The sequence below is a fragment of the Lithobates pipiens genome, unplaced genomic scaffold, assembly GCF_037356315.1.
Source record: "Lithobates pipiens isolate NorthernLeopardFrog02 unplaced genomic scaffold, aLitPip1_a1.2 Scaffold_27, whole genome shotgun sequence".
NCBI lineage: Eukaryota > Metazoa > Chordata > Amphibia > Anura > Ranidae > Lithobates > Lithobates pipiens.
The window spans coordinates 178,152,718-178,173,252 of record NW_027507788.1 but is presented as its reverse complement, the minus strand read 5'-3'; the positions used below and the strand labels follow the sequence as shown (position 1 = coordinate 178,173,252).

General features: G+C 45.0%; 1 protein-coding gene across 1 annotated transcript in view; it reads left to right on the top strand.

Annotated features, from left to right (window-relative positions):
- The window catches only part of LOC143934383 (indolethylamine N-methyltransferase-like), a 54,364-nt gene extending 34,074 nt beyond the window's left edge, over positions 1-20,290 (top strand). Inside the window, exon 3 of the mRNA XM_077457952.1 lies at positions 19,767-20,290. Coding sequence (XP_077314078.1) covers positions 19,767-20,190 — 424 coding nt within the window. The 3' untranslated portion in view covers positions 20,191-20,290. The remainder of the gene's footprint in view (positions 1-19,766) is intronic.
- Positions 20,291-20,535: the final 245 nt, after the last annotated feature.

The window sequence follows — 20,535 nt, the reverse complement described above, 5'->3', positions numbered from 1 at the left end:
AAGCCAAATTTGGAAGTTGCACTCAAATTGAGAATCAAAAAGTGGCCAGTTTCCTCCTGTTCCCATGCCTAATGTCAACATGTGCTATCTCCCATCATGGGGTATCAATGTACGTGTTTTGGGGGTGCAACCCCTTTATCTCAGTCACTTTAGTAGCAAGGAAGGGGTTTCACCCACAAAACGTGTACATTGATCCCCCATGATGGGAGATAGTACATGTTGACACACTGTGTGCATCTTCCAAATTTGGCTTTTCTAAGAATATAAAAGTGTTTTTTGAAAAATTAAAATGGATGTTAGCTAGTTTTGGGTGTTTCAAACTCTCCCTAAAACATCAATGATGTTCTTCATTTTTTGCTGAACATCATTGATGTTTTTCTGGATATTGTCTAAATCGCGATTGCACCCCATTATCTCCCCTATGAGGATCTGGGCACTTTCACTGGTAAAATGCGATTCTTCTCCCACAACATCCACATCACCTAAAAAAAACCCCAAAAAAAACACCATGTATTATAAATATACAGGCATACATTGATTAGCTTACCAGAAGCTGTGGTACCTGTTGTGGTGGCAATTTCGCCAACTTCGACAATCTTTCCTTCTTTCCTCCTCTGCTTCTGTTGTTGGTATTTCCCCTTCTTTGGGAGGTGTGGGGTCCCTGGAGTCCTCAGACGTTCCGAGTATTCTCTTCCCTATGAGAATGTAAAAAACACAGATATTTGAGGGCAGAAATAGGAATAGGAAACATTGCTTGGAAGTGTCATACAATTGTGTTTTTGAGTGTTTTTTGAGTTCAAAGCTGAAAACATTGAATGAAATACTTGTATAGCGCACAATGCGAACTGAATCGCCTCTAGGCGCTGTGGCGAGCTTTGATCATCTGCTAAAAGAGGAAGGTCTTGAGTTTTTTACTAAAAGCCAGGTGATTTTCTTCCTGGCGGATGTTGATTGGTAGAGCATTCCATAGCCGAGGCCCTTGGACAGCGAATCTCCGATCACCCTTGGATTTATACCGGGCTTTGGGCACGAGGAGGAGGTTTTTGTTGGCTGATCGAAGTCTGCGGTTTGGTGTGTAATGATTTATTTTCTCCATTAGGTATTGCGGAGCTTCTCTATGCACGCATTTGTGGGTGAGGCACAGGGTCTTGAACGTGATCCGATTTTTTACGGTTAGCCAATGTAAGCTCCTCAGTGAAGGAGAGATGGATTCCCAGGGTTTTTTTCCTGTTATCAGCCTTGTCGCCGTGTTTTGGATCAGTTGTAATCGCGCAAGTTGATATTGTGGTAATCCTATGTAAAGCGAGTTTGCGTAGTCCAGTCGTGAATTAATGATTGTTCCAACTACCACTGCTTTGTCATTCTTTGGGATAAAAGGGATGAGTCTGCGAATCATGCACAGCAGATGGTGAGATCGACTGACTACAGATCCTATTTGCGCATCCATTGACATTTGTGCGTCTAAAATAACCCCGAGACTCTTCGCTTTGGTCTTTGGGGAGATAGTCTGCCCAAAGACGGTTGGTGGAGACCAGGAGGTTTTGGTTGCGGGCTTATGATTTGGGTGTAAGATAAGAAGCTCTGTCTTTGATTTGTTCAGCTGGAGGAAGTTGGTGGTCATCCAGTCCTCTATTGATTTGAGGCAGTTTTCAAGTTGTTGTTGGTGATCTTTTTTTCCATTGATCCGGAAATAAAGTTGCGTGTCGTCAGCGTAAGAGTGGAAGCAGAGATCTGAGCATCTGATGAATGAATGAATGAATGAAATACTTATATAGCGCACAATACGAACTGAATCGCCTCTAGGCGCTGTGGCGAGCTTTGATCATCTGCTAAAAGAGGAAGGTCTTGAGTTTTTTCCTAAAAGCCAGGTGATTTTCTTCCAGGCGGATGTTTATTGGTAGAGCATTCCATAGCCGAGGCCCTTGGACAGCGAATCTCCGATCCCCCTTGGATTTATACCGGGCTTTGGGCATGAGGAGGAGGTTTTTGTTGGCTGATCGAAGACTGCGGTTTGGTGTGTAATGATTTATTTTCTCCATTAGGTATTGCGGAGCTTCTCTATGCACGCATTTGTGGGTGAGGCAAAGGGTCTTGAACGTGATCCGATTTTTTACGGTTAGCCAATGTAAGCTCCTCAGTGAAGGAGAAATGGATTCCCAGGGTTTTTTTCCTGTTATCAGCCTTGCCGCCGTGTTTTGGATCAGTTGTAATCGCGCAAGTTGATATTGTGGTAATCCTATGTAAAGCGAGTTTGCGTAGTCCAGTCGTGAATTAATGATTGTTCCAACTACCACTGCTTTGTCATTCTTTGGGATAAAAGGGATGAGTCTGCGAAGCATGCGCAGCAGATGGTGAGATCGACTGACTACTGCTCCTATTTGCGCATCCATTGACATTTGTGCGTCTAAAATAACCCCGAGACTCTTCGCTTTGGTCTTTGGGGAGATAGTCTGCCCAAAGACGGTTGGTGGAGACCAGGAAGTTTTGGTTGCGGGCTTATGATTTGGGTGTAAGATAAGAAGCTCTGTCTTTGATTGGTTCAGCTGGAGGGAGTTGGTGGTCATCCAGTCCTCTATTGATTTGAGGCAGTTTTCAAGTTGTTGTTGGTGATCTTTTTTTCCATTGATCCGGAAATAAAGTTGCGTGTCGTCAGCGTAAGAGTGGAAGCAGAGATCTGAGCATCTGATGATTTGAAGGAGTGGGCGAATGTAAATGTTGAAGAGAACGGGTGACAACGGAGAGCCTTGAGGGACTCCGCAGGTGACTGCCCGAGTTTCGGAGAGGAATTTTCCTAGTTTCACTGTCTGTGACCGATTTCCTAGGAAGGACGCGAACCAATGGAGATCTATGTCTTGGACTCCGGCTACTTCTGTGAGGCGGACGAGTAGAGTATTGTGATCTACTGTATCAAACGCTGCACTTAGGTCTAGCAGTACGAGGAGACACGGCTCTCCGTCACCTGCCGCTTCAAGGGCGTCATCCCAAATCTTGAGGAGAGCTGTTTCTGTTCCATGACCCGGGCGGAAGCCTGATTGCAGCGGGTCCAGGAGTTTGTGAGTATCCAGGTGAAGTTGTAGCTGATGTACTACAGCTTTCTCCATGATCTTAGAAATGGTGTTGAGGCTTGTAATTGGCCTACGGTTGTTTGGATCCTGAGGGTCCAGGTTTGGTTTCTTGAGTAGCGGTTTGACGATGCCTTGTTTGAGGATGCTGGGAACAATCCCTTCGTGGAATGATCGGTTTATGAGGTGGGTTATGGTTGGAGCCACGATGTCGGAGCATTCTTTCAGTAGTTTTGTGGGGATGATGTCAATAGGTGAGGTACTGTCACGCAGTTTATTAATGATGTTTTTTGCGGTGTCTACGGTAATTGGGGATAGTGAAAATTTTGGCGGTTGCGGTATGTTGGTGCGGACATCCTCTTTATGTATTTGCTGGCTGAGGTCGGATGTTTTCTTCTGACAAATTGTTTCCCTGATGGTTTTGACTTTATCGATGAAAAAATCTGACAGTTTGTCACAGTAATCCTGGGATTCGCTTTCTGGGGGTTCTAGGCACACCGGATTCATTGATTGATTAACCAGTTTAAACAGTTCCCGTGGTTGGTTTGCGGCCGTTGAGATTGTATATGAGAAGTGGTCCTTTTTGGCTTTGAAGATTGCTTTCCGATAATTCTCTGTCAGACCTTTGTAGTTAAATAGGTTTTCCTCGGTGGGATTTCTTCTCCATGTTCTTTCCGCTCTTCTGCGTTCTTGCTTTAGTACGGAGAGGGAGCTATTAAACCATCCAGCATTTTTCTTCCTGATGAGAGCCCTGCGTTTTGGTGCTACCGAGTCTGCTGATTGCAGTAATGCCTTGTTCAGGGAGTTGAGTGTTTCCTCCGTAGAGTGGTTTAAGGTTATTGTAGATATTTTTTTGGACAGAGTGGTTTTGAAGGCTTCGGAGTACAGTTTTTTATGCGATCTGGTCCAGTGCGTTGTTACAGGTTTCCGTTTTGCGTTGGTGATGTTGGTAGTGATTTTGAATTTGATGGCGTGGTGATCCGTCCATGGCAGAGTTATGTTGTCGCATATGTTGACGTCGATGTTCTGTTTGAAAATGAGGTCCAGGGTGTGTCCTGACCCATGCGTGGGAGTCTTTATCAGTTGCTGTAGACCCAGTTCTTCTAGTTGATTGATGCAGGCAGTCGCGATGGGGTCTTTAGGCTCGTTTGCCCAAAGGTTGAAATCTCCGAGTGCCAGGAAATTTTTGAATTTTAGGGTGTGCATTGCAAAGGATTCCGTGAGGGGTGAAAGAAGATTGGACTTTGGTCCCGGTGGTCTGTAGCACAGTAGAATATGAGTGGTGTCATGGGGTGTTGGTTGAAAATGTAGCGTCAGGGTTTCCATAAAAGACACTGGGTTCTGAGATGATGGTTTAGTGAGATCCAGGTGACCTTTAAAGATCACTGCTAGGCCTCCTCCTTTTTTCCCTATCCGGTGTTCGGTTAGGATCCTGTAGTTTTCCGGCACCAATTCGGTGAGGATGGTGTTGCAGTCAGAGGTTAACCAGCTTTCGGTGATGAAGAGACAATCTACATTGTTCTCGATGATGAAGTCGTGTACTTCCAGTCTATGTTTGACTGCAGACCTGACGTTAATCAAGGCGCAATCTAATTGTAGTGGTCGAGTAGATGTCTTCCTGTGGTTGGGAGCTGCTTGTCGTCCGGTTTTTAATAGTTGTTCTCTTTGAAGTATTTTTTGTATGGAAGATGGCAATGTGGTGTTGATGTTCCTTAGTCTGTGCAGAACTTCAGTTGAGTATTTGAAGTAGCACATGGTTTGTGGATGCTGTTGATGGTACTATGGGCCTAAGATGATGATCCTGATCAGGGTATTGATCCTGAGGTGGGGCTAGGTATCAGACTTGCCGCCGTGCTTGAGGCTATTAGCGCGCAAGTTGATCAGGGGATGCCTATATGGATGCGGAAGGAGTTGTTGTATTCGGTTGCTGGCTGTTCCAGCTGCCTTTACTTAAGGTGGAGGTCTCCGCTTAGAAAAGAAGTCTGGCTGTGATCTGTAATAGTCGTCCTAGGATAGCGTAAAAAATGGAAAGGAGGCCGGAGGTAGGGGTATGCTAACCTATGGTTGTTCCTGATTGTTCCAGAGGAAGGCGAAAAAACCCCTGACAGTAGCAGCCAAACGCACCAGTGGGGCAAAAATTCCTTCCTGACCCCCATAGGCGGTCGGATGGAGTCCCTGGAACAATCACTGGGGGGGGGGGAGTGGAGGTGCGAGCTTACCTGGCTGCGGTGGTCCCCGTTAAACACTCTAGTTCCGGTGAATCTGGCTTGCTGTCAGCCTGACGTTTCTGGAAAGCTGTCTGGTTGCCCCTTGCAGTGGGATCTTTAAAATGGAGGGGAGGATGGAGGTAGGATAGAGGTTAGAGGCTCCTGTTTTAACTCCTGTTTTCAACTCCTGGTTGTTAACTCTCCACTTTAGTTCAAAAAATCCACTTGTGTTCACAAAATCCACATGCAAGACACCATCAGGGAGCAAGCTCCTGGAGGAGTTTGTATAACTACCTTTTATACACCTGTGCACAATTAACCCCTCCCCTAAATTGGCAGGAAGAAAGAGGGAAAAAAAAAATGCTGTTTAAAAAGTGTCAGAAAAAAGGACTTTTAAAAACTGCTAGCAAATGTATCAAATAAAGGAGGGGAGAAAATAAAACACCCCCAAAAACAACACTTGCAAGCAGAAGCAGTCAAGCAGAAGCAGTCAAAGCACAACTCCTGGTTGTTAACTCTCCACTTTAGTTCAAAAAATCCACTTGTGTTCACAAAATCCACATGCAAGACACCATCAGGAAGCAAGCTGAACATTATTTTTGACACTTTATAAAGCTGGAATACTTACCTGTTGTGTGAACAAATGTAGTCAAGTGCAACTTGGCAAAACATTGTGTTTGGAGTTGGCTAACGAACAATGTTTATTACGAACATATGAACCCATGAACATGAAAGTGGCCATTTTAAACTGTACAACATTAAATCAAAGCACATGGAGCAGTATGCAAGCAATAATAATAATATGAACACACGACAACTACTTCCTTTTTTGAAGAACTCGCTTAATCCTTCTGTACTGATCGTGCTCCCTAAGTTTCAGGTCTGACCGGCGCTTTCTCAGTTGATCCTTGGACTGTCGTACCCCAAAAATTCTTCTGAAGACTCTTCACAACTTTAGTCATGATCTTGGCCTTTCTGACATTTGGGTTTGGGTAAGGCCCATACTTCCCATCATAGTTGTTCCTCTTCAATATGTCCACCATCTCCAACATCTCTCCAAAAGACATATTTGAGGCCTTAAATCTTCTCCTCTGGGATCGGGATGTTTCAGGCTCCAGGCTTTCCTCGTCCTCTTCCTCGTTAGTAGTAGAATTATCATGCCTCTGCTGTGTTTCCACCATGTGCTCTCCCCATTGCGCCGAAAGAGAAGGGGCGGGAATAGACTAGAAAGAATGTCAGGAGCGGGCGGAGTTTCACGCATGTGCACTGTATATAAAATGAAACACGCGTGTGTCGTACGTACGATCTGTGAGCACAGGGAGAAGCTGTAGTGCCGATCGTTCAAAAGAAGGTACAATTTTAGCTTGGTACATCACTAGCCTATACTGCTTCTAGATTGAGGCCTGTATTGGGACAAGATTAGGAGAGTTTAGCCTGACATTAGGATTTGTCTTGTGTTGTGTTTTGCAGATAATATGGATGGGTTTAACGACCATAGCTTTCTCCCCCTGTTCATCAACAAGTACAGGGAGCTGCCCTGTCTGTGGCAAGCTACACATCCCCATTACAGTAACAAATTAAAGAGGCAGGCAGTGATGGAGAAACTGCTGGAGTTTGTGAAGCCAGTGGTCCGCAGGGCAGACATCAGCTATTTAAGAACGAAAATTGGTGGCCTGAGGAGTGCATATCTGAGGAAGCGTAAGAAGGTGCTGGAGTCCATGAAAACTGGAGCAGCAACAGATGAAGTTTATGTACCCAGGCTGTGGTACTATGAGAGGATGCAGTTTCTGTCAGACCAGGCTGAGGTGAGGGAATCCCTCTCTACTCTTCCTTCCATGCTTCCTTCTACACTTCATTCCACGCCTGCTGAGGCTTCCGACACCCAACCTGGGCCTTCCAGACAGGAAGAACTGGAGGAGCCCAGCTTGAGCCAGGTATAGTATTGTTCTACATATTTTTGGAGTAAAAATGAATGATGTTAACTTGATTTTTGCTCACTAATTGCTGATTTTAGAAAGTGTTTCACCTATCAATAGACAGTAGTGGCCAAAACATTTGGGCCAAGAATGAAAAATGCTGGGCTCAGAATGATAGTCTTTTCTATTTGTTAACAATTTGCAACAGTCAAGAGCTGAAAATTGTGTGTGTTTGATGAACCAAAAACTAAAACTAGGTCCCTTTTTCATACACAGGAAGACCTCAGCCATGAGGAGGGTGTGGAATGCAGCAGCCAGGAGGGGGCTGTGGAACCTGGCAGCCAGGAGGAGGAAGGGGTAAATGGCAGCCAAGAGTTGGGCAGGCCTAGGAGCCTGGCTCAATCACAGGTCCCTCCCCTCCGCCTTCCACCCAAAAGGGCCAGAAAGGGGGGGAATGTGGAGGAGTTGGCTCTGAATCTAATTGGGGAGGCTTCAGCGGCCCTCAAAGCCATCCCTACATATCAAGAGGCCTTTTCCGCCTTGGCTGCCTGCAAACTACAGCAAATAGAGGAGGGGTAACACCTCATGTGTGAGGAGCTTATTATTCACACACTCAACAAGGGGTTGTTGGGCCAAATCACACGAACAACACACTTGTGTGATTTGGACCATGCTCCTCCTCCTCCTTCTGCCACACCTCCAGCACCACAGCCACAGCCTGGAAGGAAGCATGGAAGGAAGACCAGAGACTGATGGCCTGAGTTCAGTCTGGTCTGACAGAAGATTCATGTTCTTGTAGAACCACAGCCTGGAGACATAGATGTCATCTGCTGCTGTTCCGGATTTCTTGGACTTCAGGACCAGACTGTTCTCCCTCAAATATGTACTCCTCAGGCCACCAATTTTTGCATTTAAATAGTTGATGTGTGCCCTGGGGGCCAAAGGCTTCACTAATCTCCCCAGTTTCTCCAGCTCTGCCTCCCTCTTTATTTGTTTCTGACACCTAAATAAAGTTTTTTTGGGGTTCAAGAAATACTTGCCTATGTGTTTTACTTCAAAAAGGACAGTTTATTTGTGAGTAGGCAGGTACATTTCAAAAATACAAAGACAAATAACAAGGGGAACCAACACCAAACAACTTCCTAGAGATTAAAAAAGAAAACAATAAAATAAAAAGATAATAATGGTGTTGTGGTAAGTTGACACACAAAACACAGCAAAAAAAATTCCGAAGATGAGCTAACTGTCAAAAAAGGAGATCTTGATTAAAAAAAAAACAACCACAAAATTTAAAACAAAAAAAAGAAAAAAATGATTGGGGAGATGTGACGAACTAAAACATGAAATGAGGAAAAAGAATAAATAAATAATTTTTGGAGAAGTGTGCATGAATATGAGCAGCAAAACAACTTCATTCTTGTAGCAGTCTAAAGAAAAAAAGAATGCGCTGCATTAAAGAATTTTTAACATTGCAGCGTGACGAATGTGCTATATCAATTACGAACAGTAGTTTTACCTGACCGAGCTCTTCCATCTCAGAATTTATTTTGAGCATGCATGTCACCCTGTCCGTCGAACTAGGCTACACACAATCAGAATTGATGAGCGGATTTTCTGACAACAAATGTTGGATGTGAGCTTGTTGGCTGAAAGTCTGACCGTGTGAATGCTCAATCAAACATTTGTTAGCGGACTTTCCGCCAACAAATGTTGGCTAGCGGGTTCTCATATTTCCACCAAAAAACGTTGTTGTCGGAATTTCCGATCGTGCGTACACAAGTCTGACCGGGGATTGGTTGAGGCTGTTCCAGAACTTTCCAGAATACAGGGGGAAGTAATTGCAACCAGCAGAACCGAGAACAACCAAAATCCAATCCTGCTCCTGTAGAGTTACAGAGGAGCCAAAAAGGAAATTTACCTAAACCTATTAGCAACCTAACTAGGAGGGTGCTATAGTTGGTATCTTAACCACTTAAGCCCCGGACCAATTTGCAGCCAAAGGATCAAGCCCATTTTTGCGATTCGGCACTGTGTTGCTTTAACTGACAATTGCGCGGTCGTGTGACGTGGCTCCCAAACAAAATTGGCTTTCTTTTTTCCCACAAATAGAGCTTTCGTTTGGTGGTATTTGATCACCTCTGCGGCTTTTATTTTTTGCGCTATAAACAAAAATAGAGCGACAATTTCGAAAAAATGCTATATTTTTTACTTTTTGCTATAATAAATATCCCCAAAAAATATATTAAAAAAACTTTTTTTGCTCAGTTTAGGCTGATACGTATTCTTCTACATATTTTTGTTAAAAAAAATCACAATTAGCGATTATTGATTGGTTTGCGCAAAAGTTATAGCGTTTACAAATGGGGGATAGTTTTATAGCATTTTTGTTAATATATATTTTTTTACTAGTAATGGCGGCGATCAGCGATTTTTATTGTGACTGCGACATTATGGCGGACACATCGGACATTTTTGACACATTTTTGGGACCATTATCATTTATACAGTAATCAATGCTATTTAAATGCATTGATTCCTGTGTAAATAACACTGGCAGTGAAGGAGTTAACCACAAGGTGGCAGTGTAGTGTTATGTATGACGTTATATGTTTTTTTTTTATTGTAGGGGGTGTGGCCTGGCATGTGATGTCACTGATCGTCCTTCCCTATAAAAGGGAAGAGACGATCGTGACAGCCACACAGGGAAGCACGGGGAGAGGTTTGTTTACACAGACCTCTCCTCGTTCTTCAACTCTGTGACCCGATCGCGGGACACCAGCAGCAATCGGTTCCGTTGGTCCCGCGGCCACGGTCACGACCCACGGCTGGGCACTTAAAGAATCAGGTACAGTTACGTGATTGTGCCCAGCCGTGCCATTCTGCCGACGTACATCGGCGTGAGGCGGTCCTTAAGTGGTTAAAGAACAACATTCAAATCCTACAATGTTCCAAAGCCCTCCTATTAAGGTGTACTCATCATATAGGAGTTAAAATTACATTTGGATGAAGAGCCTATTTGGTTGGTTGCTGAGAATGCTGACACGGGCAAAATATGAACTCTCAAAGTATTGTCCCCTAGATTCATATCCTGGCCACTTTGAAGAAAACTAAAAATTAGCTTTTTCACCTGAATTGATTGGACTGAGGTTATGTTTTTCTTTATGGTCTATGAATGTGTTCCAGACTCTGGAATAAATGCTTATCAATATAATTGTGTCCTAGTAGAGATATCCCCTGAAGAACAATTCAATTTACAAATATATATTTCAAAAATGTACAAAACTTTATTCACATTTCTAACAAAATTAGATGGCAAACACCTAAAACCATTTAAAAAAAGATGTGTTGGATATGGGAGATCATGATCTGGCAGCAGTCTTTGTATGTATGTATATTGAGACAGATCACAGTATATAACCACAAGTATTGCAGTTTTCTAGAATTGTACACACCCATTAGCCATCCATACATGCCCTGGGGGACATGAATCCATAAAAAATGTTTTTAAAAGAATTATTGTTTTTTCAGGAACAGTGATTTTAATTATGCTCAAAGTGCAACAATAAAAATTTCCCCTAAATGTGCCTGTAAAGTGGCCTGGTATGCATTTGGTGGCCCCCATGTTAATGAAAAAAATGTGGCCGTGGTTGTGAGGTCTGCAGGCGGGGGGCTTATCGGATTCTGAAGGCTCCCACATCCTGCCCCCATGTGAAAACCTAAAATATCGTGTCCCTCAATGTAAATCCATTGTCAATAACTCCACCCGCCAACATGAAAAAATAAATAAATAAAAAAACTCCCGTCTCTTGGGACAGCCTCCTGCTGAATGCCTGCTCTTCGCTTTGACATTTCTTATATAGGTAAGGGGCAGAGCCACCTGGCTATGTCACCCAGTGTTACCGCCCTCTTATGACTTCATAGATTGATGCATGCTGGGTCTATGGAGTCGCAAGGGGCTCCTGGATGACGTAGACAGATGGCCCCACCCCTTACCTATATAAAAAATGTCAAAGTGCAGAGCAGGCATTTGGGGGAGGCCATCCCAGGAGGCATAGTGATTTCAATTAATTTATATTTTTTGGGGTCGGCGGGGCTGCGGCGACGTGATTGATGATGGATTTAAATCAAGGGACACAATTTTTTTATTTTTTAATAAGGGATTTGTCAGAAACTTGTTTTTATTACATTTTGACACTTTTTTGGTGAATGGGTAGTGTTATTATGTACCCGATAACCAATCACAGTAGGAGGGATCTGGGGGCCCCTTGTTAAAGGGGGCTTCCAGATTCTTATAAGCCCCCCATCTGCAGACCCCCACAACCAACTGCAACAGTTGTGGGGATGAGGCCTTTGCCCCCTTCATTTGAGGGCATATGGCCTGGTATGTCTGGGGGGAGCTTGCTTGCCCCACCTTTCCTGACCTGCCAGGCTACATGCACGGATAAGGGTCTGGTATGGATTTTGGGGGGACCCCATGCCATTTTTTTAATTTATTTGGCATGGGGTTCCCATCCAAACCCATACCAGACCACGCTGTTTTTTTTCTTTATGTTTTAAGTGCCACTTTTTTTTGCTCAGCTGTCAGCGGGTGAAACCCCTTGACAACTGATGACTCATCGGTTGTTAAGGACTCTGTGGCCGGCTTCCTGGTCCTGCTCCTTAACAAACAACTTACACTGCGCCATGAAAAGCTTTGACCAACCAGGGTGCAGAATGCACTGTGCAGTGCTCATTGGCTTGGCCTCCTTCAGTTTGGTATTGCATTTCATTTTCCCTTGCTTCGGAAAATAGGACAATAGAAAATAGGACACTACCATCTAGAATTTTCTTCCTCTTGATTAGAGAAACCAAGAAGTGCAATGTTTGTCATGCTGCTCAAATTTCCAGAATATTGAAGACTTATTATTTCTGACCTTGGCGATTTGCCCTGGACTAGCATATCCTGAAAATGAGCTCTGCAGCCTTGAGTGCTGGCATCTGACATATTGTGATTAAAGTTCCCATGTCCAGCCACTTTTTCAGATTCAATCAATACCTATCTGAAGTATTGAGCTCCATAAGCACTGGCTCAGGAAGCCTGTTTGAAAGCATGGTAATTAAAGCATGGAACACATGTCATGTGCTTCATAGATAGAACACCACATTACTCTGTTATCTGCTTACTGGATATTACCCCCACAGCCACCAGAATAGGGTTCCTCATGACTGACCCCTTTAGCACCCGTGGTATGAGGAATTCAGAGAGGAGAGTTTCAGAGAACCTGTTTGGAAAGGACCAAAGGAAGCAGTCAGGTAAGGGTAAAAATAGTACAATAATGAATTTCATTAGTACCGTATTTATCGGTGTATAATAATAATTTAAGAGGGAACTTTCAGGAAAAAAAACGTTTTTTTTAAAAAATAAACCACTTTGAAGCAAAATAATGGTCAGTGAGCATCAGGGATGAGCTTTATGTTTGAGTCGAACACGTGTTCGCGGCAAATTCGAATGCCGTGGGAGACTCTTTAAAAGTCTATGGGAGAAATCAAAAGTGCTAATTTTAAAGGCTTATATGCAAGGTATTGTCAGAAGTGTTTGGGGACCTGGGTCCTGCCCCAGGGGACATGTATCAATGCAAAAAAAGTTTCAAAAATTTAAGTTTTTTCAGGAGCAGTGATTTTAATATGGCTTGAAGTGAAACAATAAAAGTGTAATATTCCTTTAAATTTCATACTTGGGGGGTGTCTATAGTATGCCTGCGCATGTTTCCCGTGTTTAGAAATGTCATTTTGCTGTCAGACTGTTCTAAAGGAAAAAAAAAGTAATTTAAAACTACTCTCGGCTACAATGAATTGTCAGTCCGCATTATACTTAAAAGTTCATTGATAAAAATGGCATGGGGATTTCCCCACAGGGGAACCCCGAACCAAAATTTAATTAAAAAATGCGTGGAGGTCCCCCTAAATTCCATAAGAGGCCCTTCAGGTCTGGTATGGATTTTAAGGGGAACCCCGCACCAAAATGTAAAAAAAAATGGCGTAGGGTCCCCCCAAAAATCCATACCAGACTTTATCCGAGCACGCAACCTGGCAGTCCGCAGGGAAAAAAAGGGGGTGGCTCCTGAACCGTACCAGGCCACATGCCCTCAACATTGGGAGGGTGCTTTGAGGTAGCCCCTCAAAGCACGTTGTCCCCATGTTGATGGGGAGAAGGGAAAAACTGTCTTTTGTCTTTTTTAACCTTTTTGTCACTTTTTTGTGAAATGGTAGGGGTACATTTGTACCCCATTACCAATTCACACAGGGGGACCCGGGATCTGGGGGTCCCCTTGTGAAAGGGGGCTTCCATATTCTGATAAGCCCCCCACCCGCAGACTCCCACAACAACCGGGCAAGGGTTGTGGGGATGATGCCCTTCTCCCCATCTACATGGGAACAAGGTGCTTTGAGGGGCTACCTCAAAGCACCCTCCCAATGTTGAGGGCATGTGGTCTGATACAGTTCAGGAGTGGGGGCGTTCTCTCATCCCCCCTCTTTTCCTGTGGCCTGCCAGGTTGCATGCTCGGATAAGGGTCTGGTATGGATTTTCAGGGGGACCCCCACACCATTTTCTTCTTTTTAAATTTTAGTGTGGGGTTCCCTTTAATATCCATACCAGACCTGAAGGGTCTGGTATGGAATTTAGGGGGGCCCCCACACATTTTTTAAAAAAAAATTTGGTTCGGGGTTCCCCTGTGGGCAATCCCCATGCAGTTTTTATCAATGAACTTTTATGTGTATTGCGGACCGACAATTCATTGTAGCTGCAAGTAGTTTTAAATGCCTTTTTTTTCCTTTAGAAATGTAATTTTGCTGTCACACTGTTCTAAACATGGGAAACATGCACCCCTTTACAGGCATACTATAGACACCCCTCAGGTACAAAATTTTAAAGAATATTACACTTTTATTGTTTCACTTTAAGCATTATTAAAATCACTGCTCCTGAAAAAGCGGCCATTTTTAAAACTTTTTTTTGCATTGATACATGTCTCTTGGGGCAGGACCCAGGTCCCCAAAAACTTTTTATGACTATACCATGCATATAAGCCTTTAAAATTTGCGCTTTTGATTATTCATGTTCGTGTCCCATAGACTTTAACGGCGTTCACGTGTTCAAACAAATGTTCTGGTGCGAAGCAAACTGGGGGGGGGGGGGGGGGGTGTATTCGGCTCATCACTAGTGAGCATCAATGCAGCCTGATTAGTGCCCATCTGCAGCCTCAATGCAGCCTAATCTGTGCCCATCTGCAGCTTCAGTGCAGCCTGATCTGTGCCCATCTGCAGCCTAATCTGTGCCCATCTGCAGCCTGATCTGCGCCCATCTCCCCCATCAATGCAGCTCACCTTCTCATGTCTCGCAGGAAATCACCAAGACGTCATCTCCTTTTTTTACACGGCTCTCAGTTGGCAGTCACATACACAGTCCCTGCACTTAGCGAATAAGGTGAAGGTCTGCTGGCTTCCATTATCTAATCACATGCAAGTAAAACATTTTTTTTCACTTACTTTGTGCTTGATTGGGTATTCTTTGCAAAGTGAAATATCACCTCATTCACTAAGCTCTTGGGAAAATGCCCTTGCAAAGTGCAACTTTACTTACAGCCTTTTTTCCTTTAGTAAACAAACCCCATTGTCTTACCAGTTCAAGGAACAACAAGCAAACACAAACATGTCATTTCAGTGACAATAGTTTATCAAGCAGCCCTCCAGAGGTCCACTGGGGGCCCGTGATCGTGTTACAGAGAGGTAGAGCGGGGAGATGCCTTTGTAAACAAGGCATTTCCCCGTTATGCCTAGTGACATGATAGAGATCTACTGCTCCCTGTCATCGGGAGCAGTGATCGTTATGATGTCAGTGGCAGCCCCTTCCCCCACAGTTAGAATCACTCTCTAGGACACACTTAACCCATTGATCGCCACGTTCCCTTCTAGTGTCATTTACACAGTAATCAGTGCATTTTTATAGCACTGATCATTGTATACATGACAATGGTCCCAAATGGTGTCAAAAGTGTCTGATGTGTCCGCCATAATGTTGCATGATAAAAATTGCAGATCGCCGCCATTACTAACAAAAAAATAATAATAATAAAAATGCCACAAAACTATCCCCTATTTTGCAGACACTATATCTTTTGCGCAAATCAATCAATATACACTTATTGTGTTTTTTTTTTTTTTTTTACCAAAAATATGTAGAATAATACATATTAAGCCTATCCCACACCCACCTAACAACTGTCCCCAAGCCACCCCCATCAAATCATTCTCTGCAGCTATTACATTTTGTACCACCACCCCCTCCCTTTAGAATGTAAGCTCTACGAGCAGGGCCCTCCTGTACCTTTTGTATTGTACTGTAATTGTGTTGTCCCCCTTATACATTGTAAAGCGCTGCCTAAACTGTTGGCGCTATATGAATCGTGTATAATAATAATAATAATATCAGCCTAAACTGAGGAAAAAAAATAATGTTTTTTTATATATTTTCAGGTGATATTTATTATAGCAAAAAGTTATAAAAATAGCTTTTTTTTTTCAAAATTGTCGCTCTTTTTTTGTTTATAGTGCAAAAAATAAAAAATGCAGAGGTGATCAAATACCACCAAAAGAAAGCTCTATGTGTGGGAAAAAAGGTTGTAAATTTTGCTTGGGTGCAACGTTGCATGATTGCACAATTGTCAGTTAAAACTACGCAGTGCCGTATCACAAAAAGTGCTCTGGTCAGGAAGGGGGTAAATCCTTCCGGGGCTGAAGTGGTTAGGCAAACTATAGTCTAGCCCAGGGATAAACCTGAGTCACTGGATCTAGGTCAGGGTTATTAGAAGCCAGGGGTGGATGACTAATAGCAGCTCTCTGATGCCCCACCCCATTTCTAGAATGTTGGAGAACATTCTGGAAGATAGTGGGTGAAAGTTAGAAGGGTTTGCCTTGAATATTTAGGGGTCCTTAGCCAATCCCCAGGTTGGGGGCCTGGCAGGGAACTAATGAGCCATGCCAGCAGAGTTGAGTGGCAGAAGGACAAGCAGTGTTGAAGAAAGTCTGTCGGTGGCCCTTGAGGGACCCCTGACAGGAAGAGTTTTACCTTGGGCTGGAACTTTGGAGGCTGGTCTGGAAGGATCCCATTACAGGAGTGGGAAGAGAAAGCAGCCATGTGGGCTGGTGGCAGCCAGCTGGGCTAGCATTTCTGCAAGCAGTAGAACTGGGACAAGTGTCTATGAAGAGGCAGAAGGTTTCGTGAGATGATGTTCACTTCACATTGCAATTTTACCAAGGGACTGCTCCTAGCCTGTAATGAGCTATTGCTGAACTAACTAGGGACTGTTAGTTCCTGCAGGAGTGAGCCAGCCGGAGCTGTACAATGGAACCAAGTTTGTGCAGGTGGAATGAAGAAGAGGAATCTGTAAATAGGGAGGAAGTTGTCCCCGGTTTTAATTGTTGGACATTTTCATGTTGGGTATCCCATAATCCCTTAACCAGGGCCATCTTAATGCAAGGGCACTCCTGGGCATTGCCCAGTGGCCCCAAGTGCATGGGGCCCCACAATAATCTTGCATTACATCACATTTGCCAACTGTCTGGGACATTCATGCTTTTTACTAAACTGTCCCGAGATGGTCCCAGAACTTATACTGTGTCCTCCTGATCCCAGTATTATGCCCTCCTGACCTCTACTGTACTGTGATCTTCTGCATTCCCCCTGAACTGTGCCCTTTGTGTTGATTAGTCTTTTAATTATGGAATGTTTTCCCTTTTGTAAAATGTATTTTATTTTATCTATTATATCAACTATTTATACTTTATTTCTTGAAAGTAGGTCCATACATTGGGGCAAGCTAGTAGGGGCCCCGGTGCATTACTTTGCCCAGGGGTCCATGATGCTATTAAGACAGCCCTGCCCTTAGAGCCCATTCACACAGGGGCAACACGACTTGTAGGCGACTTGAGTCAGGCAACTTGGACACGACTTGAGTTAAGATCACAGCCCGACTTCAAAACGACTTGTGATGACTTCAAGCCCAACTTGGGACGACTTACAAGTCGCCCCAGGCCAGGCGACTTTTGCCGAGGCCAAGCAGAGAATGAGCTCAAGGGGGAACTCCACGGCAAATTTCTGAAAAAAATTTGGCGTGGGTTCCCCCTCCGAGAGCATACCAGGCCCTTAGGTCTGGTATGGATTCCAAGGGGAACCCCCTACGCCGAAAAAACGGCGTGGGGGTCCCCCCCAGATCCACACCAGACCCTTATCCGAGCACGCTACCCGGCCGGCCAGGAAAGGGGGTGGGGACGAGCGGGCGCCCCCCCCCCTCCTGAGCCGTACCAGGCCGCGTGCCCTCAACATGGGGGGGTGCCTTGGGGGAGGGGGGGCGTGCGGCCCCCCCACCCCAAAGCACCTTGTCCCCATGTCGATGAGGACAAGGGCCTCTTCCCGACAACCCTGGCCGTTGGTTGTCGGGGTCTGCGGGCGGGGGGCTTATCGGAATCCGGGAGCCCCCTTTAATAAGGGGGCCCCCGGATACCGGCCCCCCACCCTATGTGAATGAGTATGGGGTACAATGTACCCCTACCCATTCACCTGTGGAAAAAAAGTACAAAAAAAAAACACAACACAGGGAAAAAATATTTTATTGCACAGCTCCGGGGGTCTTCCGTCTTCGGGGGTCTTCTCGCCGGACTCCTCCGCTATCTTCTTGTAGCTCTTTTACTAGCGGAGGAGTCCGGCTTTCTTCCTCCCCGCCGCCGGCCTCTTCTCCCGACTTCGGGGGTCTTGTCCCCCTCTTCGGTTCTTCTGCCGGGCCACCGCGCCTTCTTATAGCTCTTTTACAGGCGGTGGCCCGGTCTTCTGTCGTCGTCGCCGCCGCCGCCGCCGCCGCCGCCGCCTTCCGTTCTTCTTCTTCTTCTTCTCCAGGAGATGTTGACACGACGCTCTCTCCGGCCGGAATGCCAGAGCCGCCCTGCGCTGCCACTTATATAGGGACAATGGGGCGGTGTCACATGGGTTGATGTCACATGGGTTGGTCACATGGGTTGATGTCACATGGTAAGGGGGCGGGGTCACCATGTGACATCAACCCATGTGACCAACCCATGTGACATCAACCCATGTGACACCGCCCCATTGTCCCTATATAAGTGGCAGCGCAGGGCGGCTCTGGCATTCCGGCCGGAGAGAGCGTCGTGTCAACATCTCCTGGAGAAGAAGAAGAAGAAGAACGGAAGGCGGCGGCGGCGGCGGCGACGACGACAGAAGACCGGGCCACCGCCTGTAAAAGAGCTATAAGAAGGCGCGGTGGCCCGGCAGAAGAACCGAAGAGGGGGACAAGACCCCCGAAGTCGGGAGAAGAGGCCGGCGGCGGGGAGGAAGAAAGCCGGACTCCTCCGCTAGTAAAAGAGCTACAAGAAGATAGCGGAGGAGTCCGGCGAGAAGACCCCCGAAGACGGAAGACCCCCGGAGCTGTGCAATAAAATATTTTTTCCCTGTGTTGTGTTTTTTTTTTGTACTTTTTTTCCACAGGTGAATGGGTAGGGGTACATTGTACCCCATACTCATTCACATAGGGTGGGGGGCCGGTATCCGGGGGCCCCCTTATTAAAGGGGGCTCCCGGATTCCGATAAGCCCCCCGCCCGCAGACCCCGACAACCAACGGCCAGGGTTGTCGGGAAGAGGCCCTTGTCCTCATCGACATGGGGACAAGGTGCTTTGGGGTGGGGGGGCCGCACGCCCCCCCTCCCCCAAGGCACCCCCCCATGTTGAGGGCACGCAGCCTGGTACGGCTCAGGAGGGGGGGGGGCGCCCGCTCGTCCCCACCCCCTTTCCTGGCCGGCCGGGTAGCGTGCTCGGATAAGGGTCTGGTGTGGATCTGGGGGGGACCCCCACGCCGTTTTTTCGGCGTAGGGGGTTCCCCTTGGAATCCATACCAGACCTAAGGGCCTGGTATGCTCTCGGAGGGGGAACCCACGCCAATTTTTTTTCAGAAATTTGCCGTGGAGTTCCCCCTTGAGAGCTGATAATTCTGTCAAAGTCGCCTCCGTATAAACGGAGATCCGACTTGGAGGCGATCTCCATTGAAATCAATGGGTACCGGTCGCCTACAAGTCGGATAGAAGTAGTACAGGAACCTTTTCTGAAGTCGGAGTGACTTCAGTAGTGTGCATTAAGACGGCTCTCATTCACTTACATTGCTTTTTAAATGTTGTCCGACCTGAGGCGACCTGAGGCGACTAGGGGCGACCTGAAGTCGGATCAGGAGTTGCCCCTGTGTGAATGGGCTCTTACCCCATTCAAGTTATTATTCCCTAAAAAAACAACAACAAAAAAAACAGTCTGATAACTGTATATGGATATAAGAAGGAAAAGCTGTGTGACTGGCTGTGCAGCAGTGGGGAACCCTGCCATTAATAACTCCTACGGGGGTAGTGCTACATTAGTATGACAAATTAATTTTAACTTGTCAAATTAGAGTCTAACTGAATTTTGGCAGAATTGCTTATCACGCCATATCACTTTATGTTGAAATATTTCCTATAATGTCCATATTATGTTTTTTTTTTTTTTCAGAGATCAACTTCAGGAGAAAGAAATGCGCCTAAGGTCATCCATAATGCAGATTCTGAAATGTGATTTTGAACAGGAAAACATAACTTCCCCAGTGCTACTACCACTTGCTGATTGTATTATCAGTGCGTGTATACTGGAAATAATCAGTAAAAATGAAGATGAATACATGAAGAATCTGGAGAAGACAATAAAGCTGCTAAAACCCGGAGGTCAACTGTTACTTATTGCGTTATTAGATGAAACTTACTGGGTTGCTGGAGCAGAACGGTTCCATTGTTTTAAATGTAATGAGGAGTTTGTGAAAAACGCCTTTGGTAAGGTGGGTTTAGTCATTGATTACTATGCAGTGCAGAGGAGACGTAATGTCAGCGATCTCGCTGATTATAAAGCTATTCTATTCATTGTAGGATGCAAAGGGGAGTAGATGATTGGAGCCAATAGCATTCATCTGGTGCCAAATCGAGCCAAATAGAATTATGTTGGCTCCGGGTTTTATTTCAGTCAGAAATCACAGCAGTTGCACTAAAGTCAGCAATGTTATTTTGCATTAATCTGTGTTAACTTGTGTTAACAAATATCACTATCATAATAAAGATCATTCGGAATATAAATGTGTGTTGAATAGTCTTGGAACAATATTGAAAACCTTTTATGTATACAACATATCTTTTTATCTATTTATTGATAACCAATGCATTTCAAATATGGATAACGATTATATAAAAATACAATATCAGATACAGTGTATGCACAATATATCAGAAAACAT